Here is a 16,369-nt window from a genome sequence, read left to right as displayed (position 1 = left end):
TTCTCTCACACCACATATGCACATCATCACTACTACACACTTCACACCACTCACAGCACAATACTGACATGACTACTTGACAGATTTCTCTGCAATATGAACTCCTGGAGGACAGGAACAGTGTTGTACTCAAATCTTTAACACTAATATTCAGCAGAATGCCTGACAATGTAGGTAATCCATAAAAACTTTCTCAAGGTCAACTGTACTAAAATAATTTAAAAAGTCAGAGCTATGCTAACTGGGAAATATATATTGAACAGACCAGAATAATAAAATATTAAGGTCAATTTTTGGACAGATACTAAATTTGAAAACTTAAATCATTATCATATACACTTAAGACAGATAACTTCTATCATCCACTATATAGACAAACGATAAATGAAAAAGTAGAAAACTGAGCCCTTCAATTTTCGAGTGTTAAGATGTAATCAAAAGAGAAGTTCAGGAACTTGTGGTGGGCACTAGCTCCAGTAATAAAATACAAGAAAAATGTATGTCACAGAATAAAATACAAAAAGGAACACACATCATACATCAAGGATTCTTAGAGCTTGCATAAAAGTGGATCTGGGGTTCCGATCCTCATGAAAAGCTCAGTATCAGACTCACCCAGATAAAGAAAGTAACAGACCTGAGTCAGAAGAAGCAGAGCTGCAGGCAGACAAGAAACAGGGACATCCACTTGGCCCTGACTGCATTTCCCCTCTCAACCCTCATCCCATCTACCCCCACCCTGCAGAGGCCTTGCTCTGACTGCCGGGATGGATGCGCTTCAAATACCAAAGCTCATGTTCTTAAACATCCTCTGAAGCAGAAGCACAGATTAATGGTAAATTCCTCTTGATTAATATTTTAAAAACCTAAAGAATGAACAGTGTACCAAAACCTAACGTGTCCAGAGCCAGCGAGACCCCGGATTAGGAGAGATCTCAGCAGCTGCACACCCCAGTCAGAGACTCTGGGGGTCAGAGACAGCTCTAGCAGGCTGCAGCTAATCCCAGCTCTGTGGCCACTTTGCTTTTGATAAGCTGTTCTATCTCTAGCAGCTAAATTAGAAATTCAGTCTAATCTAATTCTGATATATGTAAATGGTTTCATCCTATTTATAGCTCATATAAAATTTTGCAGAGCAGAATGAAACCTAGAAAAACTACATCTAAGGTTTTAAATGTGCCCGTGTCCTTATCTCTTTTTTTTAATTTTTTTATTTATTCATTTTAGAGAGGAGAGGGAGAGGGGGAGAGAGAGGGGGGGGGAGGGAGGGAGGAGAGAGAGAGAGAAGGGGGGAGGAGCTGGAAGCATCAACTCCCATATGTGCCTTGACCAGGCAAGTCCAGGGTTTCGAACCTGTGACCTCAACATTTCCAGGTGGACGCTTTATCCACTGCGCCACCACAGGTCAGGCGTCCTTATCTCTTTGACTAATTAATTAATGACAAGGTGGCGCTAACAAGTGGTGAAAAGGAGAGGGACAGGACAGTGTGTTTCTGTGGGCTGAGTACACATGTTAAAATGTCACATTTGGCCTATTTATCAAAAAAATGGCTGTGTTAGAAAACGAATGTGAGAAGTGAATGAAGGAGCAAAAACTAAGCGTATCCAAGAAACCAAGAAGGCTCTAAAAAATTCAGTCATCTTCACACCTGAAAACAATTCTGGGGATAAAAACACAACACTTTGACTCCAGAACCCTTTTACCTAAAAGTATGACAATCAATAATTCATAAGTTTCTTTGTACACTTTAACGTTTAAAATAGTGCAGGGGTCCCCAAACTTTTTACACAGGGGGCCAGTTCACTGTTCCTCAGACCGTTGGAGGGCCAGACTATAAAAAAACTATGAACAAATCCCTATGCACACTGCACATATCTTATTTTAAAGTAAAAAAACAAAACGGGAACAAATACAATATTTAAAATAAAGAACAAGTAAATTTAAATCAATAAACTGACTAGTATTTCAATGGGAACTATGGGCCTGCTTTTGGCTAATGAGATGGTCAATGTCGGTTCCATATTTGTCACTGCTAGCCGTAACAAGTGATATGACACGCTTCCGGAGCTGTGACGCGTACGTCCCGCGTCACCAGAAGTAGTACTGTACATGAGCGACACCGTGCTTTGCGGTGCCACCATATACAGTACTAGAGGAGCACAGGATGCAGATGCACCTGTGAAAGACTCACTGACCATCAATGAAAGAGGTGCTCCTTCTGGAAGTGCGGTGGGGGCCGGATAAATAGACTCAGGGGGCCGCATGTGGCCCGCGGGCCGTAGTTTGGGGACCCCTGAAATAGTGCTTTCTAGACATAGCTCCCAATTTTATCAGCAAGAGAAATAATAACAGTTGACCCTTGAACAACATGAGGATTAGGGGCACCGGCCTCCAGCCCAGTTGAAAATCTGCATATATTGTAACTTTTGACTCCACCACAAACTAAACTACTAATAGCTTAGGTTAACCAGAAGTCTTACTAACAACATAAAAAGTAGATAAATACATATGTATTATATTCTCTATTCTTACAATAAAGTAAGCCAGAGGAAAGAAAATACTAATAAGAAAAACACAAAAGGCCCTGGCCGGTTGGCTTAGTGCTAGAGTGTTGGCCTGGCCTGCAGGAGTCCCAGGTTCGATTCCCGGCCAGGGCACACAGGAAAAGCGCCCATCTGCTTCTCCACCTCTCCCACTCTCCCTCTCCTCTGTCACTCTCTTCCCTCCCGCAGCTGAGGCTCCATTGGAGCAAAGTTTGCCCGGGCGCTGAGGATGGCTCCATGGCCTCTGCCTCAAGCACTAGAATGGCTCTGGCCATTCAGTTATTTACTTAAAAATATAAGTGTACCCATGCAGTTCAAACCCATGTTGTACAAGGGACAACTGTAGTTTTATAATAGCACCTTACTCTTGGGAGAAAGTCTTGCTACCAGCTTGAGAAGCCTGACCAGGCGGTAGCTCAGTGGATAGAGCGTCGGACTGGGATGCAGAGGACCCAGGTTCAAGACCCCAAGGTCGCCAGTATGAGCACGGACTCATCTGGTTTGAGCAAAGTTCATCAGCTTGGACCCAAGGTCGACGGCTCGAGCAAGGGATTACTCGGTCTGCTGTAGCCCATGGTCAAGGCACATATGAGAAAGCAATCAATAAACAACTAAGGTATCACAATGAAAAACTGATGATTGATGCTTCTCATATCTCTCTGTTCCTGTCTGTCCCTATCTATCCCTCTCTTTGACTCTCTCTGTCTCTGTTCAAAAAATTAAAGAACGGAAGGAAGGAAGGAAGGAAGGAAGGAAGGAAGGAAGGAAGGAAGGAAGGAAGGAAGGAAGGAAGGAGGAAAACCTTTTGATCATCTCAAAAAATGCAGATAAAGCACATGACAAAATTCAAGTCATTCATAATAAAGGGTCTCAGCAAACCAGGAATAGTAGGAACTTCCACAATCTCAAGGACGGGCAGATATGAAAACCCTAGAGCTAACATCAGACTCAACAGCACAAAACTAAATGTTTTTTTCCCCTGAGAACAAGATCAAGGTTAGATTCCTCCCTTAACCATGTCTATTCAATATGGAGTCAAAGGTTCTACTTACCCAGTAGAGTACGGCAAGGAAAAAAGCAGAAAGGTCAGAGTAGAAAAAAAACTTACAAAGTTATGATAACAAAAAAAAAAATTGGTATTAGCAAAAAGATGAACATTTGATCAATAAGGGAAAACAGAATCTAGATATAAGTAGAACCACACACATCTAGTCAACCAATTTCTAGTATATGTGCCAAGAAAATTCAAACAGGAAAGAACATCTTTTCAACAAATGATGGCACTAAAATAACTAGACATATTATTAAAAATGAGAACCTCAGCTTTTACCTCACACTGTACACCAAAATTAACCCAAAATATGTAAAAACAAACTATAAATTTTCTAGAAAAGCCTGACCTGTGGTGGCGCAATGGATAAAGCACCGACCTAGAAATGCTGAGGTCGCCGGTTCGAAACCCTGGGCTTGCCTGGTCAAGGCACATATGGGAGTTGATGCTTCCTGCTCCTCCCCCTTTCTCTCTCTCCTCTCTCTCTCTCCCCCCCCTCTCCTTTCTAAAATGAATTAAAAAATTTTTTTTAAATAAAAATAAAAAAATAATAAATAAATTTTCTAGAAAAAAAGTATAGGAGTATGTAAAGGTTTCTTAGAACACAAAAAGCACAAATTATAAAAATCAATAAACTGGAAACATCCTCAAAACTCAAAATTTTGCTCTTGGAAAGATACTGATAAGGCCCTGGCCCAGTAACTAAATTGATTGGAACATCATCCCAACATGCCAAGGTTATGGGTTCAATATCCAGTCAGGGCACATACAAGAATCACCCAGCAAATGCATAAAGAAGTGAGACAGCAAATCCATGTTTCTCTTCCTTTCTCCCTTCCTCTCCTCTGTCCAATAAAGATATTGATAAGAAAATACAAAGGTAAATCACAGACTGGGAGAAAACATTTGCGCTATATATATATATATATCATAAAAAAAGTTTTATCCAACCTATATAAAAACTTTTTTATTTAATAAAAAACAACTGGCCTGACCTGTGGTGGCACAGTGGATAAAGCGTCGACCTGGAAATGCTGAGGTCGCCGGTTCGAAACCCTGGGCTTGCCTGGTCAAGGTACATATGGGAGTTGATGCTTCCTGCTCCTCCCCCCTTCTCTCTCTCTCCTCTATCTCTCTTTCTCCCCCTCTCTCCTCTCTCTAAAAAAATAATAATAATAATAATAAAAAACAACTGTGGGCCCTAGCCGGTTGGCCCAGCGGTAAGAGCATCGGCCTGGCGTGCGGGGGACCCGGGTTTGATTCCCGGCCAGGGCACAGAGGAGAAGCGCCCATTTGCTTCTCCACCCCCCCTCTCCTTCCTCTCTGTCTCTCTCTTCCCCTCCCGCAGCCGAGGCTCCATTGGAGCAAAGATGGCCTGGGCGCTGGGGATGGCTCCTTGGCCTCTGCCCCAGGCGCTAGAGTGGCTCTGGTCGCAGCAGAGCGACACCCCGGAGGGGCAGAGCAGCGCCCCCTGGTGGACAGAGCAGCACCCCTGGTGGGCGTGCCGGGTGGATCCCGGTCGGGCGCATGCGGGAGTCTGTCTGACTGTCTATTCCAGTTTCCAAATACAAAAAAACAACTGTGCAGGAAAGACTGACTGCAGCAGGCCTGAGATTACTATCCTTGGTAAGTCCTGCCTGACAATTTGCTCTTGACTGCCACTTGGGAATTTGATTCTGAGTATTCATAATCAAGTTAACAGATAGGAAGGGTGGTTCACTTTGTCCAGACTATTTGTGCAAGCAGTGTGGTTTACGATGAATTCCTGCTTTCCTTCTGGGAGCCTGGAATTTTCATATCCTCTAGGCAAAAGTAGGCAAAAGGTACCAGCTCAAGTGATCCCATGGTCACTGGCTTCAGCTGAAAGGTCACTGAAGCCTAAGGTCGCTGGCTTGAGCAAGGGGTCACTGACTCGGCTCAAGCCCCCATTCCCCCACCCCCGCTCAAAACACATATGAGAAGCAATCCATGAACAACCAAAGTGACGCAAGTAGGAGGTGATGCTTCTCATCTCTCTCCCTTTCTGTCTCTCTTTTGCTTAAAAAGAAAATAAAAAGGTATAAACCCTCCAAAAACCTTGGGTGTGAGTCTCTAATGGACTTCCCCGGGCAGCAACACTACACATGCACTGCACCTTCTCGCTGTTGGAGGAAGAGTGCTCTCTGCGTGACCCCTCCTGTGAGGGAGAGCAGGAAGTATGCAGCAGGGATTCCCCCAGACCACACCCATGTTGTTTCCCCTTGTGATCTGACTACATCATACACTTTTTTGAGAGAGAGAGAGAGAAAGACGAGGAGAAGCAAGAAGCATCAATTTGTAGTTGCTGCTTCCTGTATGTGCCTTGACCAGGCAAGCCCAGGGTATCGAACAGGTGACATCAGCATTCCAGGTCAACTCTTTATCTACTGCGCCATCACAGGCCAGGCATCATATACTCACTATATACAACAGCTGTAACAAATCTTAGTTGTGAGTACAGCTGTCCCATGAGTTCCACGAATCTTTCTAGGAAATCTCTAAATGTGGGGTTGATCTTGGGGACCAAATAAAAAAATCATTTGAATGAACAACTCACAAAAGATGATGTACAAATAGTCAATAACCACATAAAAAGATGTTTAACATCATTATCATTAGTCCCTGTAAAATTACTAATTAAAAGTACAATGAGCCTGGCCTGACCCTGAGGTGGCACAGAGGATAGAGCATCAGACTGGGACACAGAGGACGCAGGTTTGAAACCCCGAAGTCCCCAGCTTGAGCGCGGGCTCATCTGGTTTGAGCAAGGGGTCACTCGATCCACTGTAGCCCCCCGGTCAAGGCACATAAAAGAAATCAATCAATGAACAACCAAGGTGCTGCAACGAAGAATTGATGCTTCTCATCTCTCTCCCTTCTGGTGTGTCCCTGTGTGTCCCTAACTGTCCTTCTCTCTGTCTCAAAAAAAAAAAAAAAAAAAAAAAAAGGACAATGAGCCTAACCTGCAGTGGTACAATGGATAAGAGCATTGACCTGGAATGCTGAGATCACCGGTTCAAAACCCTGGGCTTGCCTCATCAAGGCATGTACAACAAGGAATTAATGAACAACTAAAGTGAAGCAACTATGATTTAATACTTCTTACTCCTCCCCTCCTCTCTCTATAAAACCAATAAAAAAATATTTATTTATTATATTTTGGTGAGAGAGACAGGTAGGCAGGAATGGAGAGAGATGAGAAGCATCAACTCACAGTTGTGGCACCTTAGTTGTTCACTGATTGCTTCTCATAGGTGCCTTGATTGGGGGACTCCAGCTGAGCCAGTGACCCCTTGTTCAAACCAGCGACCACAGACTCAAGCTAGTGACCATGGGGTCATGTCTATGATCCCACACTCAAGCCAATGAGACTGCGCTAAAGCCAGATGAGCCCACACTCAAGCCAGTAACTTTGGAATTTCAAACCTAGGTCCTCAGCGTCCCATGTTGACACTCTATCCCACTGTGCCACCACTGGTCATGCAAACGAAAATAAAAACTGTTTTAAAAAAATACAATGAAATTCCAGTACATACCCATCATAAAGGGTAAAATTGTACAAGCTAAGTCCTACATGTCAGAGAATGTAAAGCAGGGGTAGTCAACCTTTTTATACCTACCGCCCACCTTTGTATCTGTCAGTAGTCAAATTTTCTAACTGCCCACTGGTTCCACAGTAGTGGTAATTTATAAAGTAGGGAAGTAACTTTACTTTATAAAATGTATAAAGCAGAGTTACAGCAAGTTAAAGCATATAATAATAATTACTTACCAAGTACTTTATGTCGGGTTTTCGTTAAGTTTGGCAGAATAAATCTTTATGAAACAACTTACTATAGTTAAATCTATCTTTTTATTTATACTTTGGCTGCTCCACTACTGCCCACCATGAAAGCTGGAACGCCCACTAGTGGGTGGTAGGAAACAGATTGACTACCACTGATGTAATCAGGACTCTCACACACTGCTGGATGATACATGGAATAACCATCTAGAAAACAATTTGACAGTTTCTTAAAAAGTTAAATGTGCCTGACCAGGCAGTGGTGCAGTGGATGGAGCGTTGGGCTGGGATGCGGAGGACCCAGGTTCGAGACCCCGAGCTCACCGGATTGAGCGCGGGCTCATCTGGTTTGAGCAACAAGCCCACCAGCTTGAACTCAAGGTTGCTGGCTAAAGCAAGGGGTTGTTCGGTCTGCTGAAGGCCCGCGGTCAGAGCACATGTGAGAGAGCAATCAATGAATATGTAAGGTGTTGCAACGCACAATGAAAGGCTAGTGATTGATGCTTCTCATCTCTCTCTGTTCCTGTCTGTCTGTCCCTGTCTATCCCTCTCTCTCTCTGACTCACTGTCTCTGTAAAAAATTAAAAAATAAGAAAAAAATTAGAAAAAAAAATTTTTTTTAATATATATATAAATAAAAGTATACAAGCTTGACCAGGTGGTGGCACCATGGACAGAGCATCAGCCTGGGGTGCAGAGGACCCAGGTTCGAAACCCCAAGGTTGCTGGCTCGAGTGAGGGCTCATCCGGCTTGAGAACAGGGTTCCTGGCTTGAGCGTGGGATCATAGACATGGTAGAATTGGTTCACCATGTTCTACCATACACTGGTAGAATTGGTCGCTAGCTTGAGCCCAAGGTTACTTGGCTTGAGCAAGAGGTCACTCACTCTGCTCTAGCCCCCCTAGTCATGGTACATATGAGAAAGCAATCAATGAACAACTAAGGTGGTGCAACGAAGAATTGATGTTTCTCATCTCTCCCTTCCTCTCTGTCCCTATCTGTCCCTCTCTCTGACTCTCCACCAAAAAAAACCCCAAAAACCAAAATACAGAGAAGACTGAGAGACTGAATGGTCCCTGAGCTAAAGAAATATAAGTAAGTCTTCAGATCATACCTTATCATAACTAAATATTTTTCTAAATTTCAAATAAAAAGCATAAAAAAAGAAGGGGTAATCAAGAGATTGTTCTCTACAAAATCAGATGTTAAAAAGAGAACAAAACCGCCTGACCAGGTGGTGGCTCAGTGGATAGAGTGTTGGACTGGGATGCAGAGGACCCAGGTTCGAGACCCCGAGGTCGCCAGCTTGAGCGCTGGCTCATCTGGTTTGAGCAAAGCTCACTAGCTTGAACCCAAGGTCTCTGGCTTGAGCAAGGGGTTACTCGGTCTGCTGTAGCCCCATGGTCAAGGCACATATGAGGAAGCAATCAATGAACAACTAAGGTGTTGCAATGAAAAACTGATGATTGATGCTTCTCATCTCTCTCCATTCCTGTCTGTCTGTCCCTATCTATTCCTCTCTCTGACTCTCATTCTGTCTCTGCAAAAAAAAAAAAACAAACACAATAAACTAAAAACAAGAGCGAGAACAAAACCTACAGATTTCAACACTTGATCTTAGCCAAAAGACCAAGAAGTGATCCCTACCTACAGACTGCAAACAAAAATAAATAACCCCACATTTCTATACCAAGCCAAACTATCAAAATGTCAATTGCTAGAACAAAATTATATTCTCAGACAAGCGCAGAAGACTCTTACCTACAAAATATAAAAATTCCACTGAGTTGTATTCTAGCCACAAGAACTGAAAGCATGGAAAAGATCCGGCACAGCAGAAACTGCAAGGTGACTACAACACGATAAAACACTAATAGCTAAACCTACCTAATAACCATTGTGATGTGTATTTTTTGTTGTTCTTTTTTACAGGGACAGAGAGAGAGTCAGGGAGAGGGATAGATAGGGACAGACAGACAAAGACAGGAAAGGAGAGAGATGAGAAGCATCAGTTATCAGTTTTTCATTGCGACACCTTAGTTGTTCATTGATTGCTTTCTCATATGTGCCTTGACTGTAGGCCATCAGCAAACTGAGTAACCCCTTGCTCAAGCCAGCGACCTTGGGTCCAAGCTGTGAGATTTTTGCTGAAGCCAGATGAACTCGCGCTCAAGCTGGCGACCTCGGGGTCTCGAACCTGGGTCCTTCTGCATCCCAGTCCAACACTCTATCCACTGCGCCACTGCCTGGTCAGGCTCATTGTGATGTTTAATGTAAATGTTAAATGACTCCTTCTAGGGAAAATTCCTACAGTGAAAAAGCAGTGACGTTCAATAGCTAAAAGCTGAGGTACTTACAGGGAGTTTGGTGAAGGCCGGGTTGGTGACATGCTTTCCAAAGGCATCCTCCTGGAACTGGAGAAGCTGCACCACGAGCCCAACCAGGGTTTTATTGGTAGGCGCATCTGCATGGACATACTGCAAGAAAAGACAGAAACTCAAAAACTGGGGCAGTCATACAGGAGAAGGTTACCTTACTTCTCAGGACCTCTAAGCACTGGCATGGGGGCAGATTTACAAATGAGATGTGCTCACTGCTGAAAAGGAGCTTACAAAAACAAATACTGGGGTAGCAGGGAGGGAGAGACAACAGTCTCTTTCTCTTTTTTAATTTCTTTATTGATTTTAGAGAGGAAGAGAGAGAGACACACAAACATTGATCTGTTCCTGTACGTGCCCAACTAGGGATTGAACCAGCAAACTTCCGTTTCAAGACGACACCCTAACCAACCCAGCTCTCAGGCCAGGGCTTCACCCCCCTTTTTTATTGGGGTGACACTGAGTAACAAAATTATACAGGTTTCAATTCTGCATCATCTGTACTCTACTGCATGCTCACCACCCCAAGTCAAGTCTCCGTCCATCACTATTTATCCCCCACACCCTCCTCCAAGTCCCCCCAATGCCCCCTGGCAATCACCACACTGTTGTCCATGTCCACAAATTTTTCTTTTTTAATCAACTCCTCCACCCTCCCCCAAGCACCACCTCCTAAGAGGCTCTTTAGTTAACAGATCTTCAGAATGAAAAATCCCCTGCCTAAGAAAGTAAACCCAGCCTGTCTCACCTGTACCTTAGATGGTGAGATTCCGGACCTCAACCTGGAGCCCGACGCTACAACAGGATGAGATCTACTGGCCAATGTATTCTGTATGTGGAGTGGATGTAAATATTCTGTCGCCAGAGAGCAAACTTTGTTGTTTTAAAACAGGCCCAGAAATTCTTTTTTTTTTTTTTTTTCATTTTTCTGAAGCTGGAAACAGGGAGAGACATCAGACAGACTCCCGCATGCGCCCGACCGGGATCCACCCGGCACGCCCACCAGGGGCGATGCTCTGCCCACCAGGGGGCGATGCTCTGCCCATCCTGGGCGTCGCCATGTTGCGACCCTCCTGGGTGTCGCCATGTTGCGACCAGAGCCACTCTAGCGCCTGAGGCAGAGGCCACAGAGCCATGCCCAGCGCCCGGGCCATCTTTGCTCCAATGGAGCCTCGGCTGCGGGAGGGGAGGAGAGAGACAGAGAGGAAAGCGCGGCGGAGGGGTGGAGAAGCAAATGGGCGCTTCTCCTGTGTGCCCTGGCCGGAATCGAACCCGGGTCCTCCGCACGCTAGCCAGAAATTCTTTGACACTCCTCTCACCAAGAGGTGTGATCTATGCCCTCTTCTATGTAATCAGGATCATCTTCAGGAACTCATTTGTAACTAACAGAATACAAAAGTGATACTATGTGACTTGAGAATAAGTCAAAAAAGATTGCCTGACCAGGTGGTGGTGCAGTGGATAGAGCGTCAGACTGAGATGTGGAAGACCCAGGTTCGAGACCCTGAGGTCACCAGCTTGAGCGCAGGCTCATCTGGCTTGAGCAAAAAACAAAGCTCATCAGCTTGAGCCCAAGGTCGCTGGCTCAAGCAAGGGGTTACTCGGTCTGCTGAAGACCCGCATTCAAGGCAAATGTGAGAAAGCAATCAATGAACTAAGGTGTCACAATGAAAAACTGATGATTGATGCTTCTCATCTCCCTCTGTTCCTGTCGGTCTGTAGTTCAACGTCATATTTTACTTAAGACAATTTTTTTAGTATCTTGGTTAAGAAAGTTAGGAAGATATGTTTAAAAAGTTTTACTGATAAATCTGCTTTATATTACATATGGCATTAATAAAGTATACTGCTCACAAAAATTAGGGGACATTTTATCGCTTCATATTTTTTTTAAATATCCCCTAATTTTTGTGAGCAGGATATTTTTAACTTCTCCCAAAATAATCTTATTGTAGCAAACAGTCCATAAAAAAATTGTCTTTGCCTGACCAGGCAGTGGTGCAGTGGATAGAGCACTGGGCTGGGATCCTGAGGACACAGGTTTGTAACCCCGAGCTTGCTGGCTTGAGCAGGGGCTCATCAGCTTGAGCGCAGGTTCACAACGTTGAGCGCAAGGTCACCAGCCTGAGCATGGGAACATAGACGTGACCCTATGGTGCTGGTTTGAGCCCAAAGGTCACTGGCTTGAGCAAGGGGTCACTTGGTCTGCTGTAGCCCCATGGTCAAGGCACAGATGAGAAAGCAATCAATGAACAACTAAGGAACCGCAACAAAGAACCGATGCTTCTCATCTCTCTCCCTTCCTGTATCCCTCTCTCTCCCGCAAAAAACAAAACAAAAACCTGTCTTTAATTGTTAAATAATTTATGTAAAGAGCATTTAAATGCTTTCCTTAAGCAATCTAGTCTTTTTTAGTGATCATCCTTAAATCTAAATCATTCTGATATCTTAAATCTTCTATCAGGAACTAGCCAAACTTCAGGAACAGCTATGGCTACATACTTCACCTCCAAGGTGTCTGAGTTGAATCAATATGAGATCAATCAAGTTTCATAATCTGAAAACCACTGAGAAAAAAAGACAGAAATGCAGCCTCATTTTGATCAAAGTTAGGATGAAAGAGACGTAAACAACACAAAGAGGGGCAACCAGGTAGGTGAACAAGCTTCTGCACTGCCACTAGACCTAAAATGCAACCTCAGGCAAATAAACTCTCTGGTCTTGCTTCCTCGTATCTAAAGTGGTCACCTTCTCCAGACTCCTCTGGCCTAGCTGAAGCTTATCCCAGTCAAAAGGTATTCACTCTATCTTGTGTTGCTAAACCTAGGTTCTGAGACTAGTTTAATCTGTTCACTCATTGAACAAATATTTACTGAACACCTACTGAGGGCATTTAAAAAATGAAAACAATACAAGGAAGTTCTCCATCAATTTGCAACCACCTGGGTTTTACAAGTAGGTGTCTTTGTCTATCTTTTCCACAAAGTGTGAGATCCTTAAAGAGAGGGATGTGTAGTAAAAAAAAGGAGGGGGCGTAATCAGAATTTGGAGCCAGGCAGGATCCACTGAATCGCAAATCTGCCACTCCTAACTGTAATCTTAGAGAAATTCCTCGAATCCAGAGCCTCGGGTTCCTCTAATGTGTACAATGAAGTCTATCATTCCAGACTGTTATGAGGATTTTTTTACTTTATTTTTTTATTTTTATTTTATTTTATTTATTCATTTTAGAGAGGAGGGGGGAGAGAGAGAGAGAGAGAGAGAGAGAAGAGAGAGAGGAGAGAGAGAGACAGGGGGGAGGAGCAGGAAGCATCAACTCCCATATGTGCATTGACCAGGCAAGCCCAGGGTTTCGAACCGGCGACCTCAGCATTTCCAGGTCGACGCTTTATCCACTGCGCCACCACAGGTCAGGCCGAGGATTTTTTTATTTAAATGTTTCTCTCTTTTTGTAAGGTAGCCTCTACAGCACTGTTCATTTACTTTTTTAAAATTTTTATTGATTTGAAAGAGAGAGAGAAACATCAATCTATTCCCATATGTGCCCACACTGGGGATTGAACTTGCAACCTTTGTGTATCAGGACACGCTCTAACCAACTGAGCTATCAGACCAGGTCTATATTGTGAGGATTTAAGTGACTCATGTTCTTTTTGGGATTTTTTTTTTCTTTTTATTTTATCAAATGAGAAGCAGGGAGGCAGACAACAAACTCCCGAATGTGCCTCAAAGGAAATCCAGCAGGGGATCTACCAGGCGAGCCCCCAAGGGGCCATTGCTTTGTTGCTCAGGCAACCGAGCTATACTGCTCACAAAAATTAGGGGATGTTTCAAAATGAACATGAAGCAATAAAATATCCCCTAATTTTTTAGAGCAGTTTATTTTAGCGCCTAAGGTGAGGCTATGGAGCCATCCTCAGCAGCCAGGGCCAATTTCCTCGAACAGGACTTCCACATGCCAGGCTGACACTCCACCACTGAACCAACCAGCCAGGGCCATAAGGGAGTTATGTTTTAAGTGCCTGGATATGGTAGATGTGCAGTTGTTCATTGACTGCATGGATAGACCTATCAATAAAATAAAATATGACTTCCAGTGTCATATTTATTTCACAGATTTACAGAGATTTATCAATCTGAAAATGCAGTATTAACTGAAGTACAGCCTGACCTTTGGTGGTGCAGTGGATTAAGTGTCGACCTGGAATACTGAAGTCACCTGGTCAAAGCCCTGGTCAGAGCCCCAGCTTGCCCAGTCAAGGCGCAAACAAGAAGCAACTACAAGTTGATGGTTCCTGCTCTTCCCCCCCACACACACCTTTCTCTCTCTCTCTCTCTCTTTCTTGCTCTGTCTCCTCTCTCTAAAATTAATCAATCTTTAGGGAAAAAAACTGCAATATAGGCCCTAGCCAGGTAGCCACTTGGTTGCAATGCTGTCCTGATACAACAAGGTTGCAGGGTTTTTTTCCCACTCAGGGCACATACAAAATTCAACCAACTGCCTGACCTGTGGTGGCGCAGTGGATAAAGCATCAACCTAGAACAATGAGGTCGTCGGTTCGAAACCCAGGGCTTGCCTGGTCAAGGTACATATGGGAGTTGACGCTTCCTGCTCCTCCCCCTACAATTCTCTCTTCCCCCTCTCTAAAATGAATTTTTTAAAAAAAGAATCAACCAATGAATGCATAATAAGTGGAACATGCCCTGGCCAGATAACTCAGTTGCCTAGAGCATCATTCTGAAGTGCAGAGGTTGCCAGTTCGATCCCTGGTCAGGGTACATGCAGGAAAAGATCAATGCTCCAGTTTCTCTCCCTTCTGCTTTGTAAAATCAATAAAATAAACATTAAAAATGTTTAATAAATAAGTGGAACAACAATTCAAGTTTTTTCCCTCTTTCTTTTTATTTTTTAAGATTTTATTTATTCATTTTGGAGAAGGGAGAGAGAGATAAAGAGACAGAGAGAAGTGGGGGAGGAGCAGGAAGCATTAGCTCCCATATGTGCCTTGACCAGGCAAGCCTGGGGTTTCGAACCGGCGACCTCAGCGTTCCAGGTCGATGCTTCATCTATCCACTGTGCCACAAGTCAGGCTCTTTTTTTCCCTAAAATTAAAAAAGTAAATGCAATAGAAAAGTTGAGTTAAAATCCATCAATGTATACAAGTAAAAGGATAGTGAGTACAAAGGAAGCAAAGAACCTTCTAGTTAATACTTTCACCACTTCAACACCACGCTCAGAAACTGACAGGATTCCGGCTTTCAGATTCAATCAGAACCTGAGTATGCCCTAGAAATACACTCTGGCATTAAGTAACACTGAGAAGTCAAACCTAGCTTTGACTTTAAGGCCTCAGGGACACTGTGCCAACGTGAACCCACCAGCCCTAACACTCTGGAACAAATCCTTCAGTCAGCCTCACTGCTACTTCCTCAGGCACCCAAACAAACCTCTGAAGGGTTATGCGAACCTCAGGCTGCCCTCTTAAAACTGAGACCAGGCCCTGGCCGGTTGGCTCAGCGGTAGAGCGTCGGCCTGGCATGCTGGGGACCTGGGTTCGATTCCCGGCCAGGGCACATAGGAGAAGCGCCCATTTGTTTCTCCACCCCCACCTCCTCCTTCCTCTCTGTCTCTCTCTTCCCCTCCCGCAGCCAAGGCTCCATTGGAGCAGACATGGACCGGGCGCTGGGGATGGCTCCAGCGCTGGGGATGGCTCCTTGGCCTCTGCCCCAGGCGCTAGAGTGGCTCTGGTCGCGGCAGAGCGACGCCCCGGAGGGGCAGAGCATCGCCCCCTGGTGGGCGTGCCGGTCGGGCGCATGCAGGACTGTCTGTCTCTCCCCGTTTCCAGCTTCAGAAATAAAGGAAAAAAAAAAAAAGAGAGAGAGAGACCAGACAGATGTGCAGAGATCGGAGAGGTAGAAATTACTTCCCTTTCTTTTTTTTTTTTTAATTTTTTAAATTTTTATTTATTTATTCATTTTAGAGGAGAGAGACAGAGAGAGAGAAAGAGGGGAGGAGCAGGAAGCATCAACTCCCATATGTGCCTTGACCAGGCAAGCCCAGGGTTTTGAACCAGCGACCTCAGCATTCCAGGTCGACGCTTTATCCACTGCGCCACCACAGGTCAGGCCACTTCCCTTTCTTTCTCCAATCTTTGATATTGCTTTAAACAACAGTCCTATGGGAATCACACACAAAAAAATAATAATCTAAAGAAGTTTTACTTGAGCGTTTTTATTTGTTAAAGCTACACTGATAAAGTAATACAGTATGCCAATTATATCTCAATAAAGCTGGAGGGGGAGCAGACTGGGGAGACAAAAACTACAATAATGAACACTGAATTTAAGACCCAAAGCACTGCGTGAAGGGCACATGATAAAAAATGATACTTTCAGCCTGACGAGAGAGTGGCGCAGTGGATAGTGTTGGACTGTGAAGCGGAGGACCCAGGTTCAAAACCCCGAGGTAACCAGCTTGAGCACAGGCTCATCAGCTTGAGCCCAAGGTCGCTGGCTTGAGCAAGGGGTCACTCAGTCTGTTGTAGACACCCCCTTCCCATTAAGGTACATATGAGAAAGCAATCAATGAACAA

At 44.2% G+C, this 16,369-nt stretch overlaps 1 protein-coding gene across 1 annotated transcript in view; it reads right to left on the bottom strand.

Moving 5' to 3' along the window:
- The window catches only part of SMARCC1 (SWI/SNF related, matrix associated, actin dependent regulator of chromatin subfamily c member 1), a 147,457-nt gene that overhangs the window by 128,535 nt on the left and 2,553 nt on the right, over positions 1-16,369 (bottom strand). Inside the window, exon 2 of the mRNA XM_066245840.1 lies at positions 9,756-9,875. Within this exon, the coding sequence (XP_066101937.1) occupies positions 9,756-9,875 (120 nt within the window). The remainder of the gene's footprint in view (positions 1-9,755; positions 9,876-16,369) is intronic.

Source organism: Saccopteryx bilineata, chromosome 10 (genome assembly GCF_036850765.1).
Source record: "Saccopteryx bilineata isolate mSacBil1 chromosome 10, mSacBil1_pri_phased_curated, whole genome shotgun sequence".
Classification (NCBI taxonomy): domain Eukaryota; kingdom Metazoa; phylum Chordata; class Mammalia; order Chiroptera; family Emballonuridae; genus Saccopteryx; species Saccopteryx bilineata.
The sequence above is the reverse complement of the archived record's forward strand: the minus strand, read 5'-3'. Positions and strand labels throughout refer to the sequence as shown.